General features: G+C 35.1%; 1 protein-coding gene across 2 annotated transcripts in view; it reads left to right on the top strand.

Moving 5' to 3' along the window:
* POF1B (POF1B actin binding protein) overlaps positions 1-13,302 on the top strand; it is a 103,662-nt gene that overhangs the window by 60,930 nt on the left and 29,430 nt on the right. For both annotated transcript variants that reach the window (XM_004064460.5, XM_019019018.4), the window contains exons 8-11: positions 4,138-4,165; positions 5,370-5,444; positions 11,669-11,761; positions 12,598-12,711. In XM_004064460.5, the coding sequence (XP_004064508.2) occupies positions 4,138-4,165; positions 5,370-5,444; positions 11,669-11,761; positions 12,598-12,711 (310 nt within the window). The remainder of the gene's footprint in view (positions 1-4,137; positions 4,166-5,369; positions 5,445-11,668; positions 11,762-12,597; positions 12,712-13,302) is intronic.

Genomic DNA, 13,302 nt, shown 5'->3' with positions numbered 1-13,302 from the left:
CATCCTGATACCAAAACCTGGCATGGACGCAACAAAAAATAAAACTTAAGGCCAATATCCTTGATGAACATTGATGCAAAAATCCCCAATAAAATACTAGCAAACCAAATTAAGCAGCACATCAAAAAGCTAATCCACACCACAGTCAAGTAGGCTTTATTTCTGGGAGGCAAGATTGGTTTAACATACGCAAATCAATAAATGCTACTTACCATATGTACAGAACTGAAAACAAAAATCACATGATCACTCGATAGATACGGAAAAGGTTTTTTGATGAAATGTAAGATCCCTTTATGTTAAAAACTCTCAAGAAACTAGGAATTGGAGAAACATACTTCAGAATAATAAGAGCCATCTCTTACAAGCCCTTAGGCAACATCATACTAAATGGGCAAAAGATAGATGCATTCTTCTTGAAACCGGAACAAGATAAGAATGTTCTCTCTCACCACTTCTATGCAACATAGCACTGGAAGTCCCAGCCAGAGCTATCTGGCAAGAGAAAGGAATAAAGGGCATTCAAGCAGGAAGAAAGGAAGTCAAACTATCCCTGTTTGCAGACAATATGATTCTATACCTAGAAAACTCCATAGTCTCTGCCCAAAAGCTCCCTGATTTGATATACCACTTAAACAAAGTTTTAGGATATGAAATCAATGTACAAAAATCAGCTACATTTCGATACACCAACAATGTCCAAGCTGAGAGCCAAATCAGAAACACAATCCCATTCACAATTGCCACAAAAAGAGTAAAATACTTAGGAATACAGCTAACCCAGGAAGTAAAAGACCTCTACAATACGAATTAGAAAACACTGCTCAAAGAAATCAGAGACGACCCCAACAAATGGAAAAACATCCCATGCTAATGGATAGGAATAATCAGTATTATCAAAATGGCAATAGTGCCCAAAGCCATTTACAGATTCAATGCTATTCCTATCAAACTAGCAATGTCATTCTTCACAGAATTAAAGAAAACTATTTTGAAATTCATATGGAACCATAAAAGACTGGAATAGCAAGACAATCCTAAGCAAAAAGAACAAAGTTGAAGGCATCAAATTACCCAACTTAAAACTCTACTACAAGGCAACAATAACCAAGACAGCATGGTATTTCTACAAAAACAGACACACAGACCCATAGAACAGAATAGAAATCCCAGAAATAATGCCAAACACCTACAACTATCTGACCTTTGACAAAATCTACAAAAATAAGCAATGGGGAAAGGATTCCCTATTCAATAGATGGTGCTGGGATAACTGGTTAGCCATATGCAGAATATTGAAAGTGGAGCCCTCCTTATACGATATACAAAAATTAACTCAAGTTGGATTAAATTCTTAAACCTGAAAACAAAATCTATAAAAACTCTAGAAGATAACCTAGGAAATATCATTCTAGACATAAGACCTGACAAAGACTTCACGACAACGATGCCAAAAGCAATTACAACAAAAACAAAAATGGACAAATGGGACCTAATTGAACTAAAGACCTTCTGCACAGCAAAATAAACTATCAACAGACTTAACAGACTTAAAAGACAATCTACAGAATAAGAGAAGAAAATATTTGCAAACTATACATCCAACACAGGTCTAATATCCAGAATCTACAAGGAATTTAAACATTTTTTTAAAGTTCAGGAGTACAAGTACAGGCTTGTTACATAGGTAAACTTGTGTCATGGGGGTTTGTTGTACAGATTATTTCATCACCCAGGTATTAAGCTCAGTACCCATTAGTTATTTTTCCTGATCCTCTTCCTCCTCCCACCTTCTACCTTTTAATAGGCCCCAGTATGTGTTGTTCCCCCTCTATGTGTCCATATGTTCTCATCATTTAGCTCCCACTTATAAGTGAGAACATGCAGCATTTGGTTTTCTGTTCCTGTGTTAGTTTGCTAAGAATCATGGCCTCCAGCTCCATCCATGTCCCTGCAAAGGGCATGATCTTGTTGTTTTTTATGGGTACGTAGTATTCCATAGTGTATATATACCACATTTTCTTTATCCAGTCTATCACTGATGGACATTTAGGTTGATTCCATGTCTTTGCTAGTGTGAATAGTGCTACAATGAACTTACACAAGCATGTGTCTTTACAGTAGAATTATTTATATTCTTTTGGGTATATACACAGTAATGGGATTGCTGGGTCAAATGGTATCTCTGTCTTTAGATCTTTGAAAAATTGCCACACTTCTTTTTGACAATTTACAAGCAAAAAACAAACAACCTCATTAAAAAGTGGGCAAATGACATGAACAGACACTTTTCAAAAGAAGACATACATGTGGCTGACAAGCATATGAAAAAACCTCAACATCACTGAACGTTAGAGAAATGCAAATCAAAACCACAATGAAATACCTTCTCACACCAGTCAGAATGGTTGTTATTAAAAAGTCAAAAAATGACAGATTCTGGTATGGTTGTGGAGAAAAGGTAATGCTTATGCACTGGTGGTGGGAATCTAAACTAGTTCAGCCATTGTGAAAAGCAGTTTGGCCAATTTGTCCAAGAACTTAAAACAGAATCAGCATTTGACCCAGCAATTCCATTGAATCAAATGCTGATTCTGTTTTAAGTTCTTGGACTAATTGCCAAACTGTTTTCAACAATACCCAAAGGAATATAAATCATTCTACCATACAGACACTTGCAGACCTATGTTCATCACAGCACTATTCACAATAGCAACGACATTGAATCAACCTAAATGCCCACTGATGATAGACTGGATAAAGGAAATGTGGTACATCTACACCATGGAATAGTATATAGCCATATAAAAGAATGAGATCATGTTCTTTGCAGGGACATGGACGGAGCTGGAGGCTGTTATTCTTAGCAAACTAATGTAGGAACAGAAAGCCAAACACTGCATGTTATTACTTATAAGTGGGAGCTAAACATTGAGTACATATAGACACAAAGAAGGGAACAACAGACTCTGGGGCCTACTTGAGGGTGGAGGGTGGGAGGAGGATGAGGATCAAAAAACTACCTATTGGTTACTGTGCTTATTACCTCATTGATGAAATCATTTGTACACCAAACCACCACAAAATGCAATTTACCTATATAACAAACCTGTACATGTACCCCTCAACCTAAAATAAAAGTTAAAAAAATGAATAGACAAATCAGTCTTGGAATGTTTTCATGATAAAGTCAAGTTAATTACTTTAAATAAAATAAATATTCTGTCTTGCTGTCAGAACCCATGTTTACTGTTTTTTCTTCATTTGTTTGTTTGAGAAGTATGTTTACCATATATATTTTGGGCCTAATTCTTCCCTCAAGTGGAGCGGGAACAAGTTGGCAAAAATGAAGGCCTATGTCTTGCCCCAGACAACACTATCAATGTATCCTTTCCAGTTTTCAACGTTCCCAAAGGCTTAAGTGCCAGTCTGGTATAACCAGTAACAATTCTCCTTCAGCATTTTCCTACCTATCACGGCTCACCACAAAGGGTCTTTCGACCCCTGTGACCAAATCCTCATTATGATGCTGGAAATTCTATTACCCCACTAGAATTTTGATCATTTTGCTTAATGCTTTGTCCCTTTGTAAAGATTCAAATATCCTTCAAGCCAGTCATTACCAAATAAACTCTAGTACAGATTAAATGAGTTATTCAGGCTTGTCTTGCAAGCTTTGATTTTGTTAAAGAGGGTATGAAGAACTTGAAAACACTGTGGAGAGAAGATGGAATCAGCACTGAAACATACAAGGAGAAAATGAAGGTGGAAATAGAGAGATAAAAGCTATTTTTGTTGTTTATTCACCCAAGAAGCATTTATTGCCAAGCACTGAGGACTTCTAATCTAGCCACAATTAAACTGGTGCTAACGGATGGTACTAACCACTTCTGCATATTTTATTATTTTGTTATTCAGATGTTCTTTTTTAATAGATCTGCTAATTCCAGAAAAAAAAATTTAGTCGAACTAAGTAAAAGTGCCATTTTAGTTTTAACATTTTCACTTGTGCTTATAAATTGAATAAGTCCTCTTATATTTCAAAAAGTAAGATAAAATTAATAGAAAACTAGCATTTATATATGATCAGTGAATACCTTTTCCTAAAGTTGTCTATCTTTTTTTTTGTTCTTGCAGCAAACAGGACTTTGAGTCTACAGATGAGGTAAGTGCAAAGATAGTTGAAAATCGAATATAGTATAATAACAAAGTAGATTCTGATATTTGCAATAATAATATTCTTTCAGTTAAGTACCTTACTAGACTGAAAATGCAGGTAAGTGAAAAAATTTATGGCCATTTTGCCTTTAAAATTATATAAACACAACATATTTATAATAGCTATAAAACTAGTAATTATTCACAAAAAATTGTTATCAGTTGTCACTTTATGATTTAATTTGTCTATGCTTATTGCAATGTTTATTTGAAATGTTCTATTTTTAACTTTTGTGTGTACATAGTAGGTGTATTTATTTATGGGGTACAAGAGATGTTTCACTGACCACATATTCTCTGCTTTAGAAAACTGAAATCTATATGATTAATTAAATAGCAAATTTAGTTTTAATATGCTTCAAAACCTTATATGTGCCATGCCATTCAGCAACTTAAAGTAAAAATATTTTCAAGTATTAATCTATTACATATGCATACTATCTTAATTGCTTTTAATAGAATAATCAAATAGAGAAAAACCTATTTCAATGCAATAAAGAGCACAATTCCCTCTTTAGTGTTTTTAATCGTTTTTTCCAGTGTACTGGCATACTGCATTCATTACAATTATGCAGTAATTCCTAAATTGCCTTTAAGAAATACTTCACTTCAGCTACTCACTTAAAATTAGTTGAAGCTGTTTCAGTGTTGTGGTGGCAACATCATAATCTTCCAAAAGTCACCACAGCTCTATGTAAATTCTCAGTAAAACCTGTAACTCCCTTAATTTTTATTTCCCAAAGTTTTCCTTATTTCAAAAATCAGCTTCTAGAATGTCATATCTATCACCCAACAAAACTTCCAGTTTTTAAAAATATACAATGAATAAAGTGTGTAAAGGAATTTAATAGACCATTTTGCTTTTAATATCGTCTTTTTAAAAATAGAAATGGAACTTCTCATTGGTTGCCCAAAGGTTTTCCCTAAAATGTGTGGAATTCAGGATTATTTTTATACTGTTTGTAATATAATTGATTTTTTTAAAATAAGAACTGATAAGGCTATAAATTAAACTCATAGAAACTGTTTCTCAAAAAGTGAATTAGTCTTTTAATATCCCTAAAATATGTCCCATTACACAAAAGTCTGTGGATTGCTGATCTTAAGATTGATATGTATCTGTTCCATGGATAAGCCTTTTTTTCTTACAGTCGGAAGACATTGAATCATTGATTCCTAAAGGATTATCAGAGTTTACAAAACAGCAAATACGCTACATTCTGCAGGTGAGATGGGGTCAAGAGTGGATGTGTGAAATCAACACTAACAAACAGCTTCCTAGGTTGCTTCCCTTAATTAAGAACAGAAAGTCCCAAATTAAAATCATCTTTCCTAAGAGTTGAGGATTCTTTGGTTAGACAAGGGATATATTTCAGTTTGGTGAGATCACCAAAAATTATATTGAATGACTAGCATTTGGGAAAACATTCTCGAAATATTATTCCCTTCTGTAGAATGCCCTTATTCACTCCTCAGCGCTTTAGTACAATCTGACTCTATCTCATAGTTTTTGCCTTCCTCTTCTCCATTCCACCCTCTTCCCTACCACTAGCCAGACTGATAAAGAAGAAAAGAGAGAAAAATCAAATAGACACAATAAAAAATGATAAAGGGGATATCACCACTGATCCCACAGAAATACAAACTACCATCAGAGAATACTATAAACACATCTACGCAAATAAACCAGAAAAACTAGAAGAAATGGAAAAATTCCTAGAAACATACACCCTCCCAAGGCTAAACCAGGAAGAATTTGAATCCTTGAAAAGACCAATAACAAGTTCTGAAATTGAGGCAGTAATTAATAGCCTACCAACCAAAAAAAAAGAAAAAAGAAAAGAAAAAGCCCAGGACCAGATGGATTCACAGCCAAATTCTACCAGGGGTACAAAGAGGAGCTGGTAACATTCCTTCTGAAACTATTCCAAAAAATAGTAAAAGAGAGACTCCCCTCTAACTCGTTTTATGAGGCCAGCATCATCCTGATACCAAAATCTGGCAGAGACAGAACAAAAAAGGAAAATTTCAGGCCAATATCCCTGATGAACATCGATGCAAAAATCCTCAATAAAATACAGGCAAACTGAATCCAGCAGCATATCAAAAAGCTTATCCACCATGATCAAGTCAGCTTCATCGCTGGAATGCAAGGCTGATTCAACATATGCAAATCAATAAACATAATCCATTACATAAACAGAATCAATGACAAAAACCACATGACTATCTCAATAAAGGCAGAAAAGGCCTGTGATAAAATTCAACACCGCTTCATGCTAAAAACTCTCAATAAACTAGGTATTGATGGGATGTATCTCAAAATAATAAGAGCTATTTATGACAAACCAACAGCCAATATCATACTGAATGGACAAAAGCTGGAAGCATTGTCTTTGAAAACCGGCACAAGACAAGGATGCCCTCTCTCACTACTCCTATTCAACATAGTATTGGAAGTTCTGGCCAGGGCAACAAGGCAAGTGAAAGAAATAAAGGGGATTCAAATAGCAAGAGAGGAAGTCAAATTGTCTCTGTTTGCAGACGACATGATTGTATATTTAGAAAACCCCATCGTTTCAACCCAAAATCTCCTTAAGCTGATAAGCAACTTCAGCAAAGTCTCAAGATACAAAATCAATGTGCAAAAGTCACAAACATTCCTATACATCAATAATAGACAAACAGAGGGCCAAATTTTGAGTGAACTCACATTCACAATTGCTACAAAGAGAATAAAATACCTAGGAATATAACTTATAAGGAATGTGAAGGACTTCTTCAAGGAGAGCTACAAACCACTGCTCAAGGAAATAAGAGAGGACACAAACAAATGGAAAAACTTTCCATTGTTATGGATAGGAAGAATCAATATCTTGAAAATGGCCATACAGCTGAAAATAATTTATAGATTCAGTGCTAACCCCATCAAGCTACCATTGACTTTCTTCACGGAATTAGAAAAAATACTTTAAATTACATATGGAACCAAAAAAAGAGCCCATATATCCAAGACAATCCTAAGCCAAAAGAACAAAGCTGGAGGCATCATGCTACCTGACTTCAAACTATACTACAAGGCTTCAGTAACAAAAACAGCATGGTACCGGTACCAAAACAGAGATAGACCAATGGAACAGAACAGAGGCCTCAGAAATAATGCCACACATTTACAACTATTGGATCTTTGACAAACCTTACAAAAACAAGCAATGGGGAAAGGATTCCCTATTTAATAAATAATGCTGGGAAAACTGGCTAGCCATATGCTGAAAACTGAAACTGGACCCCTTCCTTACACTTTATACAAAAATTAACTCAAGATGGATTAAAGACTTAAAGGTAAGACCAAAAACCATAAAAACTCTAGAAGAAAACCTAGGCAATACCATTCAGGACATAGGCATGGGGAAGACTTCATGACTAAAACACCAAAAGCAATAGCAACAAAAGCAAAAATTGACAAATGGGATCTAATTAAACTAAAGAGCTTCTACACAGCAAAAGAAACTATTATCAGAGTGAACAGGCACCCTACAGAATGGGAGAAAATGTTTGCAATCTATCCGTCTGACAAAGGGCTAATACCCAGAATCTACAAAGAATTTAAACAAATTTACAAGAATCAAACAAACAACTCCATCAAAAAGTGGCCAAAGGGTATGAACAGACATTTCTCAAAATAAGACATTAATGCAGCCAACAAACATGAAGAAATGCTCATCATCACTGGTCATTAGAGAAATGCAAATCAAAACCACAATGAGATACCATCTCACGTGAGTTAGAATGGCGATCATCAAAAAGTCAGGAAAAACAGATGCTGGAGTGGATGTGGAGAAATAGGAACGCTTTTAGATTATTGGTGGGAGTGTAAATTAGTTCACCAGTGTGGCGCTTCCTCAAGGATCTAGAACTAGAAATACCATTTGACTCAGCAATCCCATTACTGGGTATATACCCAAAGATTATAAATCATTCTACTATAAAGACACATGCACACGTATGTTTATTGCAGCACTATTCACAGTAGCAAAGACTTGGAACCAACCCAAATTGCCCATCAATGATAGACTAGATAATGTGGGACATACGCACCATGGAATACTATGCAGCCATTAAAAAGGATGAGTTCATGTCCTTTGCAGGGACATGGATGAAGCTGGAAACCATCATTCGCAGCAAACTGACACAGAAACAGAAAACCAAACACCTCATGTTCTCACTCATAAGTGGGGGTTGAACAGTGAGAACACATGGGAACATCACACACTGGGGCCTGTCAGGGGGTGGGGGGCTAGGGGAGGGATAGCATTAGGAGAAATACCTAATGTAGATGACAGGTTGATGGGTGCAGGAAACCACCATGGCACGTGTATACCTATGTAACAAACCTGCACGTTCTGCACATGTATCCCAGAACTTAAAGTATAATAAAAAAAGAAAACTCTAGAAAAGAAGGAAAACTTATTGTATTTACCATATTTTTGCTTACCATGCTATATCTTCCTTCTTAATATTCCAAATTCTTTCTTTTATCATTTTCTTCTCTTTAGACAACTTCTTTTAGCTATTCTTTAAGGGTAGGTCTGCTAGTGACAAATTATTTTCATTTTCCCTCATCTGAAAATGTGAATTTCCCTCCATTCCTAAAGGATAATTTCACTGCATATAGAATTTACAGTTGACAATTATTTTCTTTTAGTACTTAAAAAATAGTATCCTAGTTCCTTCTGGGCTTCATGATTTGTAATGAGAAATCTGTTGTCATATGAATTGTTATTCCCAATAATTAATGATTTTCTTGCTGCTTTGAAAATTTTTAATTTGTCTTTAGTTTTAAGAAGTTTGACTCTGATTTGTCTGGTAATGGATTTCTTTGGGTTTATATTGTTTGGGATATGCTCAGCTTCTTGAATATGTATGTTACCAGGTTTTACTAATTTGGGAAACTTCTCAGCCATAATTTTTTTGAATATTTTTTCAGCTCCATCCTCTTTCTCCTTTCCTTCCAGGACTCTGAACATGAAAGCTAGATATGTGGTGTACACCCACAGACCCTTAAGCTCTGTTTAATTTTTTCTAATCTATTTGTTTCTGATATTCAGATTATATACTTTATTTTATTCTATCTTTAAGTTCATTAATTCTTTCCTCTGTTCTCTCCATTCTGCTTTTTAGCCCACTCCTTGAGAGTTTTGTTGTTTTGGTTTGGTTTTTGTTTCTTTGTCTTGTTACTGTCCTTTTCAGTTCTAAAATTTCCATTTAGGTATTCTTTATGTCTTCTATTTATTTGCTGAGACTTTCTATTTTGTCATTGAGACAATGTGTTTTTACAGTCTCCTTGCAACTTCTTGTTGAAGTATTTATGATGGTTGTTTTATACACTTTATCAGATAATTCTAACATTTCTATTATCTTGATGTTGTCATCAATTAAGTGTTTTTTCTTATTGAGTTGAGATTTTTGTTGTTCTTGGAATTATGAGTGATTTTCAATTGACCCTGAACATGTCTGATCTTGTTTGATCTCAGAAGCTAAGCAGGATTGAGCCTGGCTAGTACTTGGATGGGAGACCTGGCCATTTTTATGTTGTGACTCTCTGGGTCTCATTCAAATATTCAAATATCAGAGAAAGTGTGTGCACTCCCTATTACTGCCAGCTGGTGGTGGAAGTTGAGGTTCTCCCACTCAGCTTCTCTTGATGCGATAGGGTGAAAGCCCAAGCTCCCTTCACAGTCTCAACTGACATCACAGTGCATGGAATTTCATTTTTGGCCAGTAGGAATGAAAGCACCATTCTTCACTCTGTCTTTTCTGACACCATCCCAGTGAATGGTGTTGTGTACCTCCCTAGAGCCTGACAAGGGGGCAGTCTAAGCTCTCTTCTTGGCCTTTGGTGGTCCGTGTGGAAGTAGAGTTGCAGTTTCTTCTGTGGTGTTTGGCTAAGATAGAGTGGTTACTATCTAAAAGTTTTCTGTCCTGCTAGGCTGACCCTTTCATGGTCCTTTGGTTAGAGAGAGAAGGCTTTTCTCAGGACTTTTGTTGTCCATTGATGTAACTAGATCACCAGCTTCCCCAACACTGATCTAATATATGAAGCAAAAAGAAAATCCAGGAACTCACTGCTGTGTCATTTCTCAGGTCCCAAGATTCCTAACCAATCATTTCTCTTTTCACCAATTTGGGTCTTTTTATATTTGTTTTATATGTAATGTCCAGGGTTTTTAGCTGCAATTAACAGGAAGGCTAGGGAAAAGTATTTTTTTTTCTTTTTTCTTTCTTTTTTTTGTGAAGCAACAAAAGTAGAGATTTATTGAAAATGAAAGCACACTCCACAGGGTGGGAGTGGGCTGAGCAATTGGCTCAAGTGCACAGTTATAGAATTTTATGTGGTTTAAATGCCCTCTAGAGGTTTCCCATTGGTAACTTGGTGTACACTCTATGTAAATGAAGTAGTGGCCCGTTATCAGTCGGATTGGTTGCAGAAAGTGACCAATCAGAGGCTGAAGTTACAAAGTCACACCTTAATCAATGTCTGATTGGTTGTGGAAAGTATTTTTACTCCATCTTCCCAGAAGCTGAAGCTGTCTGTTTTTTAAACCATTTTTCTTTAAAGAAATAAGAATAATCTAGTAAAAGAGTTTCCCCTCTCTTTAAAATTTGAGATAAGCCAGGTGCAGTGGCTCACACCTGTAATCCCAGCACTTTAGGAGGCCAAGGCTGGTGGATCACTTGAGGTCAGGAGTTCGAGACCAGCCTGGCCAACACAGTGAAATCCGTTCTCTACTCAAAATACAAAAATTCACCAGGTGTGTTGGTGCATGCCTGTAGTCCCAGCTACTTGGGAGGCTGAGGTGGAAGAATTGCTTGAATCCAGGGGGCAGAGATTGCAGTGAACTGAGATCATGCCACTACACTCCAGCCTAGGTGACAGAGTGAGACTCTGGTAAAAAAAAAAAAAAAAAAAAAAAAAAAAAAAAAAAAAAAAAAAAAAACATTTAGATAGCTCTATACTTTAAAGTTAAACTTAATTATAATTATATTCTTCTCACCTCAGGCAAAATTCAGGCAGTTGGCAATACACTTAGGGAGATTCATTTTATTATTTGATTATTGACTGTCTCATCTCTTCTAATCTTTTAAATAAAGAATAATGTAAAAATTAAATTTTGCTGATAGAATTCTACTTTGTGACAAAGATGATACTTTGTCATGAAAAAATAATAAATATTTGTTATAAATACTAGCTATGCTATCTTCAGGAATATTATTTGGATTACTTAAACACACTATTGACAAAATGCCTTATATCACCTTTCTAATTTGCCATATCAAAGTAACATTATTAATAAGTTTGCTAGTAGGAAAAAAAATAAGATAACTTTCACTTATATTGCCTATTTTCAAATGTTAATAAAACTAAACCATTAATCCTTTCTTCCTGCAGATGAGGGGTATGTCTGATAAGTCACTCCGACTAGTGCTGTCCACATTTAGCAACATACGGGAGGAGCTTGGACATCTTCAAAATGATTTGACAGTAAGATTTATTTTGATTTTTTCCAAAGCCTTTCTAGTTTCTAGCTTCCTAATACAGAAATAAAGATGTCCAGTATATGTTTTTAAAATTTAATATAGCACAATATTATGCTTATTCAGACAAAGCTAAATTATTTTCTTCAAACAGTTAATTGGCATTGAGAGAGGAGAAAAGAGGTATCCAAAGTATAAATGAAAGAATGTTGGATGTGCACTTATCATTTAGTTTACCACTAAGGCAATTTAATGCTTAAAGCCAGAGAGTAGTCTGCAAAGTTAAAATAATCTGACTCATTGGAGGTAAATTCCCCCTATTTCATAATTATAAAGCATACTCTGAATTTCCATTAACTTGAAAACATTTTTCTCCAAAACATTAATTTTTTTTCCATTTTCTATTTTAATTGGTGTTCTTGGTGCCATCAGCTAGATACATTCAGAATGCTTTCCACACATTGAATAATGCCTTGAGGACTTTGGAGTAGTTTTGTTGTTTCTGGGTTATGACGAACATATTTAGACTCTAATTTAAAAATTTACCACTTGCTGGGATTAACGAGGACTCTTTGTAGATTGGAGGAAAATATTAAAACATTTCAGAGGGTTGTGCTTCATTTCATGTATAGTTAGTCCATCAAAATGTCTCTTTCAATGAAGGTTTTAGAAGTTTCAATCATTTCCTATCCCGTATTTTCTTAACTTTTAAGAATTCTGCTTTATTAAGCAAGTACAAATGAAACATGCTTATTTAAATCTTCCAAGGTAAGCAAGTCTTTGTATTATGTGACTGTTAAGTTTTTGTAATTCTGAATCATAATAAATAATTTATGCTTCTAGTCACTGGAAAATGACAAGATGAGACTTGAGAAAGATTTATCATTCAAAGACACTCAATTAAAAGAGTACGAAGAACTCTTGGCATCAGTGAGAGCAAATAATCACCAGCAGCAGGTAAACTGATGCTTTTATTGGTGTTAATCTACATTGATAGCTTTTCATATGCACAATTACTGGCACATTGGAGTTATGAGATATAATCAAGACAGAATTAAATATGATGGAAAAATTTGTTCATATGAGAATTGAGTGGCTTTGGGTATTTCTAATGGCTGAAAGCCCTCTCAGAAAAACAGATAATCTTATCTATTTTAGATATAAAGTACATATGGGACACAATTATTTGTCTTGTTGGGTGACCAGAATTGTAGAAATACTAAAAATCTAGGTGCATGCATTTATTTAATCTACTAACATGTCAATGAAAAAAGCTGTTGTAGACCTTAACACATGTTTGTGCAATAAATAAATGACTGAAAAAACTCTAGATGAATTCTCTGGATGTCTGAGCAGAGAGAATTCCTAGGAAATTGTAAGTAGTCTCTAAGGATTACCCTCTTCCTGATCTACTCCTATGGCTGTCCCAAATTCTTGCTCAGTTACTAGTTGTCATGTAAATAATCAGGCATATGGTCGTTTCTGTGCCTACTAGAAAGCAGGGTACAGTATTGTCACAGAGCAGCAAGAGTCTGATTGTTAAATTGA

The sequence above is a fragment of the Gorilla gorilla genome, chromosome X (assembly GCF_029281585.2).
Source record: "Gorilla gorilla gorilla isolate KB3781 chromosome X, NHGRI_mGorGor1-v2.1_pri, whole genome shotgun sequence".
In the NCBI taxonomy this organism is placed as follows: Eukaryota; Metazoa; Chordata; class Mammalia; order Primates; family Hominidae; genus Gorilla; species Gorilla gorilla.
The sequence above is the reverse complement of the archived record's forward strand: the minus strand, read 5'-3'. Positions and strand labels throughout refer to the sequence as shown.